The following is a 20,057-nucleotide window of genomic DNA, read 5'->3' as shown; positions in this document are numbered from 1 at the left end:
GCCATACATGCCCAAGCCATGACACTACCACCACCACGCTTCACTGATGAGGTGGTATGTTTTGGATCATGAGCAGTTCCTTTCCTTCTCCATACTCTTCTCTTCCCATCACTCTGGTACAAGTTGATCTTTGTCTCATCTGTCCATAGGATGTTGTTCCAGAACTGTAATGGCTTTTTTAGATGTTTGGCAAACTCTAATCTGGTCTTCCTGTTTTGTGGCTCACCAATGGTTTACATCTTGTGGTGAACCCTCTATATTCACTCTTGTGAAGTCTTCTCTTTATTGTTTACTTTGACACATATACACCTACCACCATGAGACTGTTCTTGATTTGCCCAACTGTTGTGAAGGGGTTTTTCTTCACCAGGGAAATAATTCTTCTGTCATCCACCACAGTTGTTTTCTGTGGTCTTCCGGGTCTTTTGGTGTTGCTGAGCTCTCCGGTGCGTTCTTTCTTATTAAGAATATTCCAAACAGTTGATTTGGCCACACCTAATGTTTTTGCTATCTCTCTGATTGGTTTGTTTTGATTATTCAGCCTAATGATGGCTTGCTTCACTGATAGTGACAGCTCTTTGAATCTCATATTGAGAGTCGACAGCAACTGATTCCAAATGCAAATGTCACACCTAGAATCAACTCCAGACCTTTTACCTGCTTAATTGATAATGAAATAACGAGTGAATAGCCCACACCTGTCCATGAAATAGCTTTTGAGTTGATAGTCCTATTATTTTTGGCCCCTTAAAAAGTAGGAGGCTCATATAGAAACCGTTGTAATTCCTACACCGTTCACCTGATTTGGATGTAATTACCCTCAAATTAAATCTGAAAGTCTGCAGTTAAAGCACATCTTGTTTGTTTCATTTCAAAGCCATTGTGGTGGTGAATAGAGGCCAAAATATGAAAATTCTGTCAATGTCCCAATATTTATGCACCTGACTGTATATAATAAGCGACGAAGTATGTGTATGTCTGTCTGTTTGTCCTTTATGCACGGCCAGAGTTCTGTACCAAGCTCCACCAAATTTGGCATGGTGGTGTAGGTTGACCAGGATTAGGTTTTTGGCTATGTCTGAAGTTCATTAGAGTCATGGAGGTCTACATGGTGCCCACCAAGTAGGCCGTGGAGTCTCTGATTTGAAATTTTTGTTTAAGCAAGTTCGCTCAGGATGTCTTCCAGTGCCAAAAACTGCACTGATCTGAAGGCACAGGCTTATATTTACCAGTAGGGGGCAGGCAGAGCTGCAACAAAAGAGCAGTGAGTCGGAGGATCAACTGTCACACTGCACCTGCACTGACAGTTACTCATTTCCTCCAAGCATATTTTCATATGCCCTGATCTCCAATGTTGGCCTGCAATGTAATAAATGAAGGCTGCAGATGTACTTCAAGGTCTTCCAACCCGGTCAACGCTGGGTATCCCAGCTTGTTTCTCATAATGTAACAAAATTGGGACAAAATAAGCCCCATTCAGCAATTAGGAATAGGAACAGAAACTATTGACAGTTATAAGTGTTGTAAATACGAATGCTAATTGAAAACAAATGTCAGCGCCTGCTATTGGGTGTAAATTACTGTGATAAAACAAAGTTCTTTCAGGTGATGAGAATTTTGTCTCCTATGTCATATGAAGACCCCATGGCAAATACTGACTTGCGGCTCTAAATTCAGATTGCCACTCTTCTATTGGCTGAGCTTGGATCTGTGAGGATTCAAGCTCGCCAAAGCTTGGAAGCAAGCCACAGGTACGCAATTCACATTCATGTGAGTGTTTTCTCACTTTTGTTGTTGTTTGACACCAAGGGGTCTAGTTACTAAGCAGTGTTAGGAGACTGAGTGAAAAGTGATAAGAAAGTGATAAGGTGCCAGCCAATAAGCTCCCAACTGTCATCTCACAGGCTGTGTTTGAAAAATGACAGTTGGGAGCTGATTGGCTGGCACCTTATCACTTTTCACTCTGTCTCCTAACACTGCTTAATAAATAGACCCCTCAATATTTTTAAATAATTAAATAATTATTTCTTGAACAACAGTTTTTAGATCGGGTTGGGTACGGGATGTGGGCAGTCAGAATCCCGATGCCTGCATCCCGACAGGGTTAAGATACCGACACTTGTCAGTCGGTATCCTAACCCTACCAATAACCATCCCTCCCTGATGCCTAAACCTAATGTCCCCCCCTCACACCCTAAATCTAACCCTCCCCCCTAAGTGCCTAACCTACCCCATAACCCTGCTGCTTACCTACAGGATGCCAGCGCCGGGATTCTGACAGCTCACGTTATTCCGGCGGTCGCTATTATGACAGCATCCGTTTACATCATTCTCTGCAATCGAGACCGAGAGAATTTGACTGGGCTACTCTTAGACATTGGCTGTTGCTTTTGTATATAATTGCTGTAACATGTCTATTGCTGTATACAATTTGCATCAGTGTATTGTTACCTAAACAAGCAAAAGTTTTTGCTTGGTTAATAAATGTTTGCATTAAGTCATTATATTGTTGGACTATAAATCTTCCCCCAAGTCCTAGGTCTACTATATATTTTGCTGCATCTATTTTGCCTTCAATTTTAACAGGTTGCCAGTGCCTAAGGGAGCGACATCCTCATAGCAAACTGTTCCTACTGCTATGCTTCACAGTTGGGCAGTATTCTTGTTCTAATGCCCAGGGTTAGGCCTATACAATCTCTCCTATTTGGCATTCCCCTCACCCATCAGTCCCCGTTTCGATCCATCCTGCAGTAAATGCCATAACAAGACAAATCTTACCGTTCCACATCTGCAACACCACTCCGTAAATCTCTTCATCCTCCAGAATCCCATTCAGATTACTTACCCCCACCAGGGCCGCAACTAGGGGGGGCTGGAGGTGCACGTGCACTGGCGCCAGTGTCCTCCAGCCCGGCGCAGTAGAGAGGCTCCAAGCCAAACGCCCGCTGAGATTTTATTACCAGCTGGCGCCCGGCTCTTTCGCTACAGCGCCACGGTAGCTGGCGGCTGGAGTTCTCTCCTGAACTCCAGCTTCCGGCTCTCCCCACGTCTCGGGCACTATGGGAGAGACGTCATGATGTCTCTCCCATCGTTCCGCGGAGCAGCCGGGTGAACCGGACGGTGGCGGACGCAGGAGCAGCGTTTAAGGTAAGAATTGTTTTTTTCTTTTTGAGTGTGTGTAAAAAGCGGCACTACAGGGGCATTACCACGTGGGCACTACAGGGGCATTACTATGGGGGCATTACCACGTGGGCACTACAGGGGCATTACTATGGGGACACTACTACAGGGGCATTACTATATGGGCACTACTACAGGGGCATTACCTCAGGGGGCGTTACTATAGGTGCACTGATTAAGGGGACATTACTATTGGGGAATTACCAGGGGGGCGCCAAATTACTGTCTTGCCCCAGGTGACAAAAATCCTAGTTTCGGCCCTGCTCCCACCTACAAATCCTTGAACACCACCCCTCCATCGTACATCTCAAACCTCATCTCAGAACACTGTCCCTCATACACTGTATATAAATGTACTCATTGGCTACTCAGTATAAACCGATGGTTCCCACACCGCACCCTGGGGTGCCTCACCTGGTGGTCCAGTACCAAATAAAAAATTTTTAGTCAGTGTGATAGGCAAAACCAGTGCTAATGGCTGCCAATCAATAAATATGTGGGCAAAAAGAAGCACAGCCCTGTCAACCACCACATAACCAAACCTAAGGGTGACCTATAAGCACAATTTGCTTCATTTTTGCTGAATTTCTCAATAAGAAACTTTTGGCCCAGGGGTGCCGTGGAAAAAAATGCTGATACTCTAGGGGGCGCCATGATTCCCAAAAAGTTTGGGGACCACTGGTATAAACACACACAGAGGGTGAGATGTACTATGTCTTGGAGAGCCTGTAAAGTGACAGTAAGGAGCTGATTGGTTGGCACTTTATCTCTCTTCATCTTATCTCTCTGGAAGGCTTAGTACATCTCACCCCCAAGTATTTTAGGGGGTAATGAGCGAACATTTACTATCACATGAAAAGTTAAGGAAACCTTACTACAAATAGCATTATATGGGAGCAAAAGTACTGTTTATGGCTCACAATCTGCATAACAACAATTATACACCTTTTGCTCAGTTGTCAACATTCTGTGGGGGGGATGTATCAAACATTCTAAAGAGGAAAAGTCGAGACGTTGCCCGTAGCAATCCAATCAGCTTCTTGCTATCATTTATAAAGTACATTCAATAAAATGATAGATAGAAGTTGATTGGTTGCTATGCTAAAATCTTCCGCCTGACCCCTTTAGAATGTTTGGTACATCTCCCCCTGTGTTCTTGCAGAGTTAATGACATAGTTTGTGTAAAAGCAGAAGATGAGATGTGTGGTCAGTTGTCAGTCCAGCGTCTGCATACATTCACTGCCTGCCTATTTAACCAGCCCGATAATCTGTTCTAGTTTATAGTAAATCACAACTAAAACCAAAATATTGGAAATAATCAGATTGATTTTCATAGGAACGATGCACTGGATTGTTAGTGCACACACTAAATCTTGTCGCTATACCTTCCTGTTGTAGAACCTGCTCAGGAGACCCCAGATCACACAGAGGACACCCTCCAAGAAGACGACGACACTTTGTGGAGCATCAACATTGGAAGCGAGTCCCGGAAATTCTGCGACCTCTGCCGAGCTTGGTTTAATAACCCAATGATGGCTCAGCAGCACTACGAAGGCAAGAAGCACAAGAAAAACGCAGCGCGGGCGAGGCTCCTGCAGAGACTCGGAGAGACCTTGGACTCGGAGGCACTAGAAGGTTGGTCTTTACAACAACGTGCAATACAAAGAAGGGGTTTATGTATCAAGCAGTGAAAAGCATTGAGACGTAGACCAGTGGAGGTGTTGCCCATAGCAATCAATCAGTTTTGAAGTAGCATTTATCAAGTGCAGTCTATAAAGTAATAGGTAGGAGCTGAACGGTTGCTATGGGCAACTTCTCCACTGGTCCATTTCTCCACGCTTTTCACTGCTTGATACATAAACCAAAGTCTCTAAGACTTGCAGTAACCCTCACACTGATTGCATTGTGTACAACCTAAAATACCGCTTATAAGGTGCATACACACTTAACGATTTTTTGAACGATTTAATTATAACGACGACGTTATTGTTCAATCGTTGAAAAAATCGTTCAGTTTCTGAGTTATAACGATGAACGACTATCGTTCATGCGCGTTCCCGTTTGTAGTTTGTAGTTCATTCTGACTGACCAACTGAACGATTTTCATTAAGGGAAGTTACAAAAATTGTTCATTACACTTTAAAAAATCTGACAGATAATCTGACAGAAAATCGTTCAGAAAATCGTTGGTAACAAAATTGTTACGTGTGCATGCACCTATAGAATAACACAAATGGTTGCGGTGATTAATGCAACAATGCTCCAGATCGGAGGTTCCCAAACGCGGTCCTCAAGACTCCCCAACAGTTCAGGTTTTAGAGATATCCATGGTTGAGCACAGGTGACTTAATTAGTACCTTGCCAATTTGATTTAACCACCTGTGCTCAGCCATGGATAGCTCTAAAACCTGTACTGTTGGGGAGCCTTGAGGACCTCGTTTGGGAACCTCTGCCTCAGATCTAACATTTCAAGACTTTCCCTTTGATATGTGTCATTCGGATTTTTTGGCTAACTGTTGAGCCATTGTTTCTTCTATGGCCCTCATTCAGAGCCGTACGCTCTGAGCAGAGCGCACGCTCTGAATGAGGGCCGGGCTCCATTTTCATGGAGCGTCCTCCTGGACGCTCGTATAGCTGTGGGTCACCACCCACAGGCTATACGAGCGTGCTTTGTGATGGCCGCGATGGTCGAGACCATCGCGACCATCGAAATTACGAGCCGGAGCCTGCGGTTGAGGTTTTCAACCGCAAGCTCCGGAGTGATTTTGGCTCTATCAGAGCCAAAATCACTCCCACTGACATCACTAGTGATGTCAGTGGGCCGGCTTCTGACGGGAGGCGTTCCCGTGGGAACGCCCCCGTCAGGGAGGCACGCCCCCGGCACGCCCACCAAAGGGGGCGTGCTGTCAATCAACATTGACAGCACGCCCCCTTTGATCGGACACAACGAGCGAAGGACTTTCCTTCGCTCGTCGCGTCTGGCGCATGCGCACGACGGAGCTCCCTCCGTCGTGCGCATGCTCAGTCCATAACATCGACCCACTTGCGAGCGGACAGCCGCTCGCGAGTGGGTCTGAATCAGGCCCTATGTTTCTTGACACAGAGATAATGAAACAATATTTGTATTTGTTTTAGGGACATGTTTGGTGCCTGGCTAGCAAGGGAATAAGCAGTGTGTGCAAAGTTCATTTATATATAATTAATATACATGCTGTCATCCACTATCCTAGATAGGTTTTGGAAAAGTTGTGCAAATACCACAGTGTTTAAAATTGAGAGCAGCATGGTGGGCTGAGGGTCCCCTGACACAGTGTTAGCACTGAGTACATACAGTACAGTTGTACCTCTGAGTCCTCGTTTGGTGAAATGTTAAAGAGATGAGAGCAGCTCTAGTTCCCCAGCGTATGCATTCCAGTAACTTTATGGAAGTTATTTATTGTGCTGGTTCTAGTTTAGACGTAATGCTTCATACCAAGGTTACCACATGCAGTGTCATATTGTATATCACGGCTACTTCGTTATTAGTCAACAATAAGTACATTTAACATGATCTCTGCTAAATACAGTGTGTTAGCTTTCACTATTTACAGTAACATAATGTTCTTCATTACCGTACAAAGCAAGCAGCATAGCCAGGGAGTCTAACCAGGGCGCATGCGAGGCCTTGATGGGAAAACTGAAACGAAAATTAGTATGTGTACTGTATAGTAATTATATTCACATGAATGCAGCACATCAATTCAGTAAGAGCTAGGGATATCACCGAGGCACGGGTATGTAGGCACTGTGTATTCTGTTATTAGTCTCTGGGCAGTACACTAACCAGGGCTATAGCAGGGCGAAAATGCCCCCTGTGCCAGCTGCCGGGACCAAGGGGATCCTGGGCGCCCGGAGTGTCCTTAGGCTTTCTAGGCTGCATGCCAGATATAGGTGCCAAGTGGCACCGCTCGCTGACCCCTAATTACAGTCTTGACACTAAGAGCCGTATTCAATTAGAGTCAAGCCGCGATACTTTTTCGCGGCCCGGACTTTTCGCCTACTTCGCCTGTTTTGCAGGCGGAAAAGTATCGCGTGCGTGCCTGCGTATCCCCATATTCAATTTGAATGTACGCAAAAACGGGACCCGGCGAAACTTGAACAGGCAAAAAGTCCTGTCAGAAATGGGGAAATCAGTCTGACACCCCTCAAAAGATGCTCTGACATGGGGGTTCCCTCTGGTACCCCCTGATTTGGCTTGCTGAAGGTATTTGGTGTTTTAAAAACGGGCTCAATAGCTGCTAAATAGCGTTTTTCTATACGTGGTGCAGAATAGTATTCAGGAGTATTTTTCCCAGAAAATAACTTATCCCAGCACATTTGGGGTACTTGAAAATGGGGGTCAGCATATTTTAAAGTTGCAAAAGTGAAGTTGAAAAAATCTTAAAAAATCCACCTTCCGCAAGCACCTGCAATCAAAAAAACACTTGGGGCATACTTGGGGACCCCCCAGAGTCAAGTTCGCTAGTTTTTAACTTTGTACCCCTCAATTTTATTTTTTTTGCCCCCTTTTTCAAAGTAATTTTTTGGGGTGTCAACTGTTTTTTTTTTTTAATTTTTGACATAGTTTACCTTTGGGGGACTGTCTGAAGGCTCCAATGTTGCACCCCAAAACCCCAATTCTGCACTTTTTTCCGCCTGCTATTCATAGGTGAAACTTTTTCGCCTATTATATTGCATTGACTTTCCGCCTAGGCGGAAAGTCTTTCAAATTGAATACGGAGTAAAAGCAAAACAGTTGAAAATGACGTCATCGGCGAAAAAGTATCGCGGATCCGGCCTCAAACTGAATACGGGCCTAACAATGGGTTGTCTCTCCCATAAATAGTACTGGAGATAAAGTATGTATTTGCACCTCCATGCTGTTATAAGCCACAGGTTGTATCCCTAACTCTTCTTATCCACCACTAACTACTGTAGTATAGTCAAATCTAATAAGAGCAAAAACTAATGGGAGGTCAATGGTATAAGGGTGTGACTGTGTACTCAGGCTGTGCAATGCCAGCTCATTTTTTCAAACTCATGATTATCAAGATAACATTCTAAAGGGTTAATTAGATGCGAGCTGAGTCACCCAGCGAGCAAGTGCGTGCATATGCCGCGCTTACAGTAGCCCTGTGCTTGCACATTTTTGTTCGCAGCCCTATAAAAAAATCTGGCGTCATAGAGACGAGCTGATGTGCCGTTTCTGGCGATCCTATGCCATTTTTTTTCAAATCCCACTGGAAATAATGCTGAATGCATGACCTATCCAGCATACAGATGTGTCCTCTTACATCCTTGCCGATCACGCTCCAAACATGCGCACGCATTGCGCCATGTGATTACCCTCAGCCGCGTACATTATGGCGCGCACTGCGATCGCACCATGCAATCTATAGAGTGGCGGGTGCGTACGCAGTGCACATATCCGCTTCGCCAGAGCACGCCTCGCGCCATGCTTATCGCGATTTGCCGCGTAAGTATCAAAGATGTAGCAGGACACATATGTGTCTATAATCCGCTATTAGTACAATTCCTGCAACCGACAACTAATTTAGCAAGCTCCATGATAGGTCCTAGGGTAATTAATACACACCCCTAGGCAGTTTAGTGCCATGTGACTGTCATACTGATAATGGAGCCTGCATCAGTTCATGAAATTTGTTTTCAAGGATTGTGACAACTCTGGGAGTTAGGGGAGTCTGGTGCGATGTGGGAGAGAGGTAATATCCTCAGAAGGGTGCAGCACAAGAGAGGTGAGGAAGTATCTGAAGTTCAGGTAATATAGGGGTCTATTTACTAAGCAGTGTTAGGAGACAAGAGTGAAAAGTGATCAGGTGCCAGCCAATCAGCTCCTAACTGCCATGTCACAGGCTGTGTTTGAAAAATGACAGCTGGGAGCTGATTGGCTGGCTCCTTATCTCCTTTCACTCTGTCTCCTAACACTGCTTAGTAAATAGACCCCGTAATTGCAGATGTATTTGCCTGAATTTGAAGAACAATAGAGCTGAGTTATATGTCCTGTTTGCAATTAGTGATAGTTGGCCGAGGGCACTCACTGTTACCCAATTATGGATGGGCGCGGAATATTAAATATATTCCCATCAAACAGAACACAAGATCTCAATACGAGATTTAAGCAAGAATTTGAGACTTAAATAAGTAGTACTTAATATTTGATGTAGCTGGCTGTCACGAGTGACATATCTGGGATAGTAAAAGCAGAGCATTAGTCATCTGAAAATATATATATATATTAATTTGAAATGACATTATCATCTACTGTACGATATCCTTGGATTACAAGATAGTTACAGAGTGACAAATGATGCTGAATTAAGTTCTCTACATCAGACATCTCCACTACATCATTTCTGTTACATATTATCTGATGCATGTTTTTCTGTAGCTTTCAATTGCGGCCCATAAGTCTTTGTAAATAGTGACATTAACTCTTACCAGGACTGGGAGAAAATATATACTGTATAATTATGTAATCCAACTTTCTGTCAAAAGAATTTTGTTAATATTTTGTTATTTTTTTTTTTTTTACATATTTGGGGGTCTATTCATGATGTTAATTATCGGGACCCCGATAATCTAATTCGATGCGAGCGCCGGAGCAATTCATCAATGCTCCGGCGCGGAGACAGTTGATCGAAAAATCAGCTGTCTTCCCGAAATGTTTCACTGCTCCTTTGGAAGCAGTGACGCTAGTGCGCATATCTGTGATATCTCCTGCTTTACCTTCTTGATGAATGGCCCAAAACCGTAATTTTTACATTTGTAGGTGAAAATGTTCATGGCGATGATGAATAGGCCCCATGATGTGTTAAAACCTTTGCACAATAAAGTGTTGCTTAACATAGTAACATTAGCAATAAATAACCTGCATACTTCCTATAATGTATGTTTTATAGTATTGGGGTATAAATGATATATTGTTTCTTATTAGTTCTAAATGTCTATTTTGTATTTTTCTTGTCTGTGAATTAATTTAATGCGTAAAGTATACACAGATTTACGCTGTATTACTATGACGCCCATTAAGGGCCTGATGCAGATCTGCACGCAGTGCTGATGCCGCACGCAAGCGGCCAAGGTATACAATCTGCGCATGCTTCCCTGATGGTTACCGCCGACAGCTGGGGACTTCAGTGGGCGTTCCTGGGAAGTGACATGGGGGTGGCTAACCAGACGCGGGCAACTGCTTTTAAAGACGCAGTTACACTAACACCAGTGGCCACGTTCAGACAGAGATTCTGCGCCTCCAGTAGGGTTGGTGCAATCTCCGATGGTGCAACTGATGATGCATCTTAATAAGAAAAGCGATGGTATAGCACTGCAGATTGTGGGCATCTCAGTAGGAAGACCATTAGCTGCGGCATTAGCACAAGGACACAGTAGCTAAGGCAAAAGACGCAGGTGCGGCCAGGGCCATCGAGAGCGGGAAGGAGCCCAGGTACTGGTGTGTGTGTCCAAATCCGGGAGGCTTGGCAATGCCCCTTCCCATACTATGAACGTCGCCACTTCGCAAGCTACAATGGGGCACAGAACTGCGTACCTGTGGAGTGGCGGCTCCCGCCCGGCGCGTCCTCTCTGACTCACATCCATGTCACAAGATGATCATGTGACTCGCATCCCCGGCTCTGGGCCAACTAGTCTCAACTTTTTCCATTGGCCCAATCAAACCCGTTTCTGGAATTGCAGGCCGTCGCCACCCCCTTCCCGCCCCAAAATGGCCGCAGCCTGTCAATCAGGCTCGCAGAAGGAGGCCTGCACATGTGCAGTAGACATCCTCCGCATGCACAGTCCACCCATATTGGTAATGTATACAAACCATCGGGTCTGCCAACATCTCTGACTGAGGCCCACAGTTCCAGGGAGGTAGTGTTACTAGTTCACCATCAGACACAACCATGATGCTAGTAGGATCAGCAGGGACGTTATGGCAATTTGAGCCTTTAATGTTTTTACTTACAGTATCTGACCTATGCAGGAATGATTTCATAGCTATAACTAATGTGAGACTCTTGAGTCTGTGAAATTTCCTGCAGCCCAGTAACAATCCAGCAGATATATTTATGCTGCAAAATATAGGCCAAACACTTATTTACCGAACATGCTCAGTTGACAGCATCAACCAGGCTCCCAGTGTGTCTAACGGTCCCAAACCACCGTCCATATTTTCCACTTACTCGACCTGTTTACAACAAACTGATCAGGTGTCAATGACTCCCCCCACCCCCAAATTTTCCATAAAAAAAAATCCTTATTTATCCTGCTTCAATTCATATTTGGTTGCTTCTTATCTGCTCTATTCGGCCATCACCTGTAATGAGTTTCCATTGTGCATTGCATTGTTTAGCATCTTCAGTCCTCACACTGAAGCCACGCCCCCTCAGGCGCATTAGAACCAGGTACCGGAGGGAGCTGCAGCTACACACTAGCGAATGTGACTGACGCTGAATAGGTTACAAAAAATGCAACCATTTCGTATGAAGCATTATGGTACTTCGACTGCGTCCGACTCTGAATACTAAAGCCGGGTACACAGTTGGCCTCACAGATCGGCCGACAGACCTATTTTTTAGTATGCAGTTGTGCTTATGCACTTACCAACCGATATCTCTGGCCGCAGGAACCGGTAGTGGCGTCATTGTCCGTGGTTCCTGCTGCGGGCATATGGGTCGGTCAATCATCCATGCACACAGGCAAATGCGCACAATATATTTGAGAGATATATTGCATCTGCCGTCCTGCACGTCAGACACGATATACGTGATGTATCGTGTGTGTACACAGTGGTCCGTGGCCGGGACGTTATATTGTTCGTGGGCTGTGCAAACAATATATGGGCCAGTGTATACCCAGCATTAGATAGGTCACAAGGCTGGCACACAGTCTCCTGAAATACTCTGTTCTGCGGTGCATATGTAGAATAGTTGGTTAGACTATTGGGAGACACAGACATGGACGAGTTGCAGAATTAAGTCAAAAACTGTATATGAATATTGGGCCCTCACCATAGATTCTGTGCCGCTGTGAAGGGACCATAACATGGCCAAACGATATTGGGGCTGTGGCATGCCCTGATCCCCAGGCAGGTCTGGACCCGGTAGATTAACTCTCTAAAGAGACTTCCCAGTAACTCACTGATGGCCTGCGATAGGCAATGCTTTGCTCGCCAGCTACCACTGAATTATATTTCTTCCGATTATACCCTACGGTTGTATTTCCTAACAGATAACTCTGAACGAGGCTAACAACTCCGTTAATCACTTCTGATGAAATACACTTGGCTGCTGAGATTCACCCAGAAATATTCCTCCTCAGCTACAGACTTTTTAACCCAATAATCAGCTTGGTTGCCTGAGACTGCGGCTAAAATCTAATCAATGCTTTCAATCAAGAGCACAGATCAAAACGTTCACATAAAATTTCAACCTGCAAAAGTGATTTTTTTTTTTCCCTCTGTGAAAATTCCACTTTAGTCGGGAATTGGATATAAAAAAAGAACATCAATAGGAAAATCTATATGGCTTCACAGGGATCAGTAAAGCTTTTAACATTTTTGCTATTTTGTATCAGTTTTCGTCTCTTTCATCCACTCCCTCTCCGGGCAGCCAAGTACAAGCCGTTTTCCATCTGACATAAAGGAAAGATGAACTTTCTGGGGTTTTGAATTCTGTTTGTTTTGATTATGAGCATTTGAAACTATCCAGCTACTAATAGCCGGGGTTGCAGTCATAATTTCGACACAAGAATGTCAACTGTTATGAAAATGTTGGCATCTGCAAAATGTCGACATGCTCGCAGCGACATATTGACATTCTGCAGGGACCAGAGGGTTAGGGTTAGGCTGTGGCAGCGGATAGTTAGGCTACGGGAGGGAAGGGTTAGGCACGAGAGGGAGGGAGGGGCTACGGGAGGGGAAATTAAAGGTTAGACTACGGAAGGGAGGGTTAGACTACGGAAGAGAGGCTTAGCCTACGGGAGGGAAGGATTAGGGTTAAACTACGGGAGTGGAGGGTTAGGATTAGGCTACGTGAGGGGAGTATTAGGCTATGGGAGTTGGCTAGGCTATGGGAGGGGAGGGTTGGGATAGGCAATGGCTTGGGAGGGTTAGGCACAAGAGGGATGGTTACAGTTGGGCTATTTGAGGGGTGATTAGAGTTAGGCACTAAGGAAGAGTTAGGATTAGGCTATGGGAGGGAAGGGTTAGTGTACGGGAGGGGAGGGTTAGGCACTAAGGAAGGATTAGGCTATGGGAGAGGAGGGTTAGGCACTAGAGGGAGGGCTAGGCTATGGGAGGGGGGTTAGGCACAAGAGGGATGGTTACAGTTGGGCTACTTGAGGGGTGATTAGAGTTAGGCACTAGGGAAGATTTAGGATTAGGCTATGGGAGGGGAGGGTTAGGCACAAGGGGAGGGTTAGGATTAGGGATACGAGAGGGGAGGGTTAGGCACTGGAGGGATTGTTAGGCTATGGGAGAGGAGGGTTAGGCACTAGAGGGATGGTTAGGCTACGGGAGGGGAGGGTTACTGTCAGGGTTCAGCCTAGGATTGGCTATCTCTTACCTCCGTGCCGGCTTTCCCTGACTTCCTTGTGGTCAGACGCCTGGTGCAGTGAGGGGTGAGATGCTGAGTATTCTACCTTAGGTGCTTTTGCGGACTTCCATGGTCGGCTGTGTGTTTTGGGGATCGGAGTTCCCATCATGGGCGTCGCCATGACAGTTCCTCTCATGTGACAGTCCTCCTAACCAATGGTAGCATGATCTCAGTCAGCTGACGCTGTGCTCCAATAATCTGCTACCCCTGGGTATAAATTCGCCCCCAGAACTTCAGGAAGATGCTGTTCAACTTCGTTATTCCAAGTGCCTATGTTACTCCCACAGTTGCTCTGTGCTAAATCCTTCAGCGTGTTGCTTCAGCCTGCTCACAGTTTTCCAGTTTCCTGTATTAGCTTCCATGCTAACCCTTACTCTGAGACTTTAGCTTTCTCACAGTACTTCAGTGTTTCATGTCCCTTCCCTGTGTGTCTTTGTATATGTGCTACTAATTCTATTGCAGCTATCCTGTGGCTATTACCCTGTGTCACTGAGGTGTCAGATTACCTGCTAGTACTAATTAGCTCACAGCTGGACCTCCAGCACTCTCCTTGGAATTGCCTTTGTCCAGTACCAGCATTACTAGCTTCCCCAGTTTATTCCTGCCTTCCCTCTGTGTTTTACTGTGTTTATCAGCTCCAGAACCTGTTGCAGTTCCTGTACATTTTCCTGTGTTTCCTGTGGGATTACTACATGTGCCTGTGTCCACTTCTCTCTGTGTCTTGTTTGTGCAGTCAACACCTACATTTATAGCTTTCCAGTGCATGTTGGTGTTCTTTGCTCTGTGTCTTGTCTCTGCAAATCAGCTCTAACATATCTAGCAATTCCCAATATATGCCTCTGTTTTTCTGTGCAATCAGCACTTGATTCTCAGTACACTTTCCAGTATTCCTATGCTAGCCTGTGATTAGGATCCCTAAACAGCGTTTCAATATCTAAGCATCCAGTTTACCTCCTGTGCTCTAGCATTTGCTTCGTTAAATATAGTTTCCGGTCTTCTGCCATTCCCAGGTACCTGTCCAGAGGGCCGCGACCTGCTCACTTGGTGCAGCGGAAAACCAAATCCCAATTGGAGGGGTCACTGGAGAAAACCACCAAGTGAGTTAGACTCCGCGCCTCTGGGCAGGTCTAGCCAAACCTATGTTCGGCCGCAACTAGGAGACCTAGTCCAGTTACTTCCCAGGTCACCCGAACCCCCCGGCTTACCGTCCTCCACAGAGGAACATTTGCATCGGATCGTGACAGTTAGTCTACAGGAGGGGAGGGTTAGACACTAGAGGGAGGGTTAGGCTACGGGAGGGGATGGTTAGGTTACGGGAGGGGAGTGTTAGACACTAGAGGGAATGTTAGGCTACTTCAGGGGAGGCTTAGGCACTAGAGTGAGGGTTAGGTTTAGGCTACTTGAGGGGAGGTTAGAGTTAGGCACAAGGGGGAAGTTAGGGGTTAGGGATACTCACTGCTGAAAGCGCTATAGGATGAGCCAGAAGTCCTCATTAGCTGACTGCTGTATCCAGTAGGCACCACTGAAGCAACCCGACCCAACTAATCAGGTAAGGCACCACTGAACCACTAGGAACGTTTTGTCGACATGCTAATCATGTCAACATTTTAATCAGTGTCAACATGATGAATGTCGTCAAAATATACCACACAGAGATAGGAGAAAAAAAACATTATCATATAATAAGTATAACGTTATGGGTATGTAAGAGGAGGAGTGAAAATTATGTTCTAACTTGTCTTTAACTTTATACTTCCTATTTTATAAAATTACTATTCTTTCACGTTGTTTGGCTGTCTTTTACTGTATGTATTATCCTCAGATCAACAAGCCTATTTCCTATTACATAGCGAAAACAAAGATTTACTTTCACCGCTTATTGCAACGATATAAAACCCGTTATGACAGCGATTTGCTTAGAAAATATCACTAGTGCAGTTGAGTGATACTCATCTGCTCCAAAATAATGGCTGGCCAGGGAAAGAGAAGTCCTACTACGTGGCTGGACTGGCTTAACGCAACTGTGCATATGTGATCTGACTTTGTATGTTCACATATGCGCAGTGGAACTGGAGTTCTGTCTTGGGAACTAAAGTTTAAAATATTAATAATTATTTTAAGTATTCATAACTATTATTATATTTTATTTGTTAGGTGCCACAAGCTGTATGCGGCGCCATACATGGGGTACAGTAACATAAAAACAAATTCAGTAAACAGCATAAATACAATACACAGTTAACCATTACAGGAGTTCAAAGCATATATGCACCATTGAATCTAAGGTACTATAATTAAAAATGCACATACGCATTCACTCCATGACTGTAGAATAAGACAACACATATTAAATATTGTGTATTTACTGTACATGCATACTGTCCGTTCTACTGAAGGCATCTTGAGTTGCATCAAGCTGAAAACAGGAGCATTTACACTCGATGTACAATATGTCAGGCATACAAATGTTTACTACGGCTCATGATATTGCTGCAAAGAGATGTAGATTGACAGTGTTAGTAGTAAATATTTAAGTGTTATTACCCTATTTGTACACAATATAATAATGTGACATTAATTTTCCAATCATGGGTTACCCAGGAACCAAGGAGGAATTTTATGGGCCAAGCTAGAATTTTCACTTAGGGGAGTAAATTACAGCAGCTAATTACCTCGCCCGGGGCTATCCAATTAGCCCCGAAGTTGGCCTGACGACGGCATTTATCATTTTTTTTTTTCCGGGACCTGATGTGTCCTGAAAAAGAATCCACGATAAGTGCCGTTTTTTCACCTGATAAAAAGGCGAAAACACATAGGTCCGTGAGCTTATCGCGGCACCTATGTGTTTTCGTGAGAACTCCTATTATTTCGACCAAAATAATAGGATAGGGTGAAAAAAAACATCGGGGATAATCGGCGAAAAATCTTTCACCAATTGCAGGGGGTCAATTAGCGCCCAATCAATGTTCGGGGCTAATTGGATTCCGCTCTTAGATACTCATTACTAAATATCTTTTTAGTTTTTTTCTTATCCCATCCAGTCAGATCGACCAACAAGCTCTTGGATAGGCTCATTCAACATATTTGTAATGCCACTAGATTGCAGATCACTAGTGACTGAAGAAAGCTTCTCAGCCCTCCGTAACCGTGGTGATAGACAGGATTTGGCATAGCGCTTCCGTGGAAGCCGTCTGCTTGGCAGAGTTAACCATTTTCATGGGCCCCTGGTATGCACATAATGGCAGACGTGTCCTTGCTTATCTAGCCTCAAAACGCCATGCAGCGCAATATGCCTGACGTGAGCGAGCCGCCAGGTCCCGTGCAACTGTGCTAGCTTCAGGCGTGATGCGACTAGGATGCACCAGGAGACTGTGCTGACTCATGTGAAAGGAGACACTTGTTTATCTGTGTGCGACTGAGACTGTAAATGGAACATGGAGGCGAATAAAGCTGCGGCCGCTGGATCGCCGCACTTCGCATGCTGATTGAGAGACTCGGTCGCACACAGATATACAAGTGTCACATTTCAAATGAATCAGCACAGACTCCTGGTGCACCCTAGGTGCATTGCTCTACGATGCATATTCGGCCAAAAAAGACTCAAAATAAACCGCTCAGCCCTAGCAGAGTCTCACAGGACCCGGATCGCCGAGAGGGGATGATTGATACGACGGCAGCAAAGACTAGTGAGGACACATCTGCACATTATTACCCCTTCCCTATTGGTTCTTCTTGTGCCCAGTTTCTATCTTCCTTTATATGTCTATTTTCGGTTGCCTTCCCTGAGAAGTTTATCTTTGCCTCTAGGCCTTCCTCCTTCATCGCCCTCCCTTCTATCGCCCCTTTCCTGGGGTATATTCTTTCCTTTGACATTTGTTGATTTTTCTTACAAATAATAGGAAAAAAGATTTGTGTTGGAAAACTTAGCTCATGTTCTGCTCTTGTATGTACTATACACTGCTTCATTTTCCTCTTTATTGTTTTGTACTATTGCTCTCTTACTACGTTCCTTCCTTATGCTCCTTATATCTGCGTTGTCCAGGGTTATCTCTTTTCCTTTTTTTGTAAATGTTTTTCCCACCTGGCCTGTAACTGGATTAAAAGAAATAAATGGCCCATTCCATAGAAAGTGAAACCAAACTGACAAAAAATAAATTAGCAAAATCACTGCTTTTTTTCAACGTAAATTTGGTGTAAAAAACCATCAGAGTTTCCTATACTGGTGAAGAGATATGGGGCAACACTAGTGTTTCTGTAAATGCTAAGGGGTAAATTTACTAAGAAGGGAGTTCTATTAAGAAGTGATGTTGCCCATGCCAACCAATCAGATTCTACTTCTCATTTATCTAGCACCTTCTAGAAGATAATACCTGGAATCTGATTGGTTGCTATGGGCAACATCACTTCTTAATAGAACTCCCATCTTAGTAAATTTACCCCTAATCCTGAATCTACAGTAGCTACTTTTGGAAACAAATGCACGTGAATTAGCCGAATTTTAAGGAAGTTTAAAAGGTTTGTTATGACTCACTAATAATATAAATGTTGGTACACATACTTTAGTACATTTACTTCTAATTTTTTATATATAATAACTGTGTGACTTACGCATGCTTGCCGACATTTGGCTCCCTCCTTCCGGGAGGGAGCTGTCGGGCTTACAGGGCTGGGGGCGGGGCCCGGCACATGACGCAGCTTTGGGGGCGGAGCATGGGGGCGTGACAGGTTGATCGCGTCATCGTGGCTCTGCCCCCTCTTCACAATGCTGTGATTAATGGCATTGTGCAGCGGGGGCGGAGCCACGATGATGCGATTCAGGGCGAATCACGTCACCGGCCCCCTGCTGCCGGGGTTTGTACCTAAAGGCGCGGGGGGGGGGGGGGCACATCGCCGGGGGCCTGGAGGATTGCCTGCCTTCCCGGGAGGTCGGGAGCGGCACCCGATTTTCGGGAGGCTCCCGACCAAATCGGGAGGGTAGGCAAGTATGGACTTACGTCATGCTACTTTAGACAATGAAAATGACATGTCCCTTTCCGTCACACTGGATGTCCAACTCCGTCACCAACATTTTTTTTTTCTTTACAAAGAACAAATGCACAAATATTTAGATAATTGTATTATTAAACCATTGGGTCTGCTTACCCTGCACATGAAAAATCAGAGCCCAGCCCGGTCTAATTTCACAGAAGTCTAATATTACATTACCTCGGAAGGAGCCCCGTTCCGTCACAAGTACATTGTAGTTTTTTTGTGTAGTTTTTTTTTTTTTTTACTTTTATTTTACTAGAATCAACTTTAAGCTTTAACTTATTTATGATAAAAGAAAGATCTAGATTCACTTTTCAATATTATATTATTTAAATGTATTCCAAATGTCCCATTGCGTCACATGGAATGGCCTAAACAAATCACGTGGAAGAGCGGTGAAGGTTGTCCACTTCGGAGTATTATTGCTTAATAGAACTCTACTTAGGAACCATTGGACACCAATATCAGCGCACCTCAAACTGATGCTAAACTTGTTGCGATGGACATAAAATGTTATTGTGGGTCAGATTCTGTTAAAGACATTGGGAGTGTCTGTGAATGTTTTCAGACTGAGAGCTACAGATAAGACTTGGGGGTCTATGTACTAAGCCTTGGAGAGAGATAAAATACCAACCAATCAGCTCCTAACTGTCACTTTTCAGGCTGTGTTTGATAAATGACAGATAGGAGCCGATTGGTTGGTACTTTATCTCTGTCCACTTTATGTATCTCGGAGCTTAGTACATAAGACCCCCAAGGAGTTTTGTGTCTGACCAATGAGCTGCATGTTCTAAATAATGTATACATGTGTAGTGATCTCACTTCCAAGCGTATAAGGACTCTGGTCTCCAGTTACAGTAACTTTACAGTTACAAACTTATCGCTTGAACATAATTTATTCCAAAATCCTTTTGTGCACCCATGAAATCCTGTTTGTGTGGGAAATAATCCCTCATCAGTCACAGACTTTATAACTTTCCTGCAATGGGCCATATTCAATTAGAAGTGAAAAGCCATTATCCGCGGAAAAGTATCGCCGATCGGGGTGTTTTTTCGCGTGGTCGGAAGTTGTCTCCAAATTCAATTCCAGCCGGCTGTCACCTACGCGGAAAGTCAATGTAACGTAATAGGCGAAAACGATTTGCCTAAGAATAGCAGGAGAAAAGAAGTACAACATTTTTATTTTGGGTTGCAAACATGGGGAAACCACTCAGAACCCTG

The 20,057-nt window shown here is 44.5% G+C and overlaps 1 protein-coding gene across 1 annotated transcript in view; it reads left to right on the top strand.

Moving 5' to 3' along the window:
• ZMAT4 (zinc finger matrin-type 4) overlaps positions 1 to 20,057 on the top strand; it is a 577,993-nt gene that overhangs the window by 282,708 nt on the left and 275,228 nt on the right. The window contains exon 5 of the mRNA XM_088449955.1: positions 4,579 to 4,815. Within this exon, the coding sequence (XP_088306081.1) occupies positions 4,579 to 4,815 (237 nt within the window). The remainder of the gene's footprint in view (positions 1 to 4,578; positions 4,816 to 20,057) is intronic.

This window comes from Taudactylus pleione, unplaced genomic scaffold (genome assembly GCF_031769625.1).
Source record: "Taudactylus pleione unplaced genomic scaffold, aTauple2 ptg000502l, whole genome shotgun sequence".
Lineage (NCBI taxonomy): Eukaryota > Metazoa > Chordata > Amphibia > Anura > Myobatrachidae > Taudactylus > Taudactylus pleione.
The sequence above is the reverse complement of the archived record's forward strand: the minus strand, read 5'-3'. Positions and strand labels throughout refer to the sequence as shown.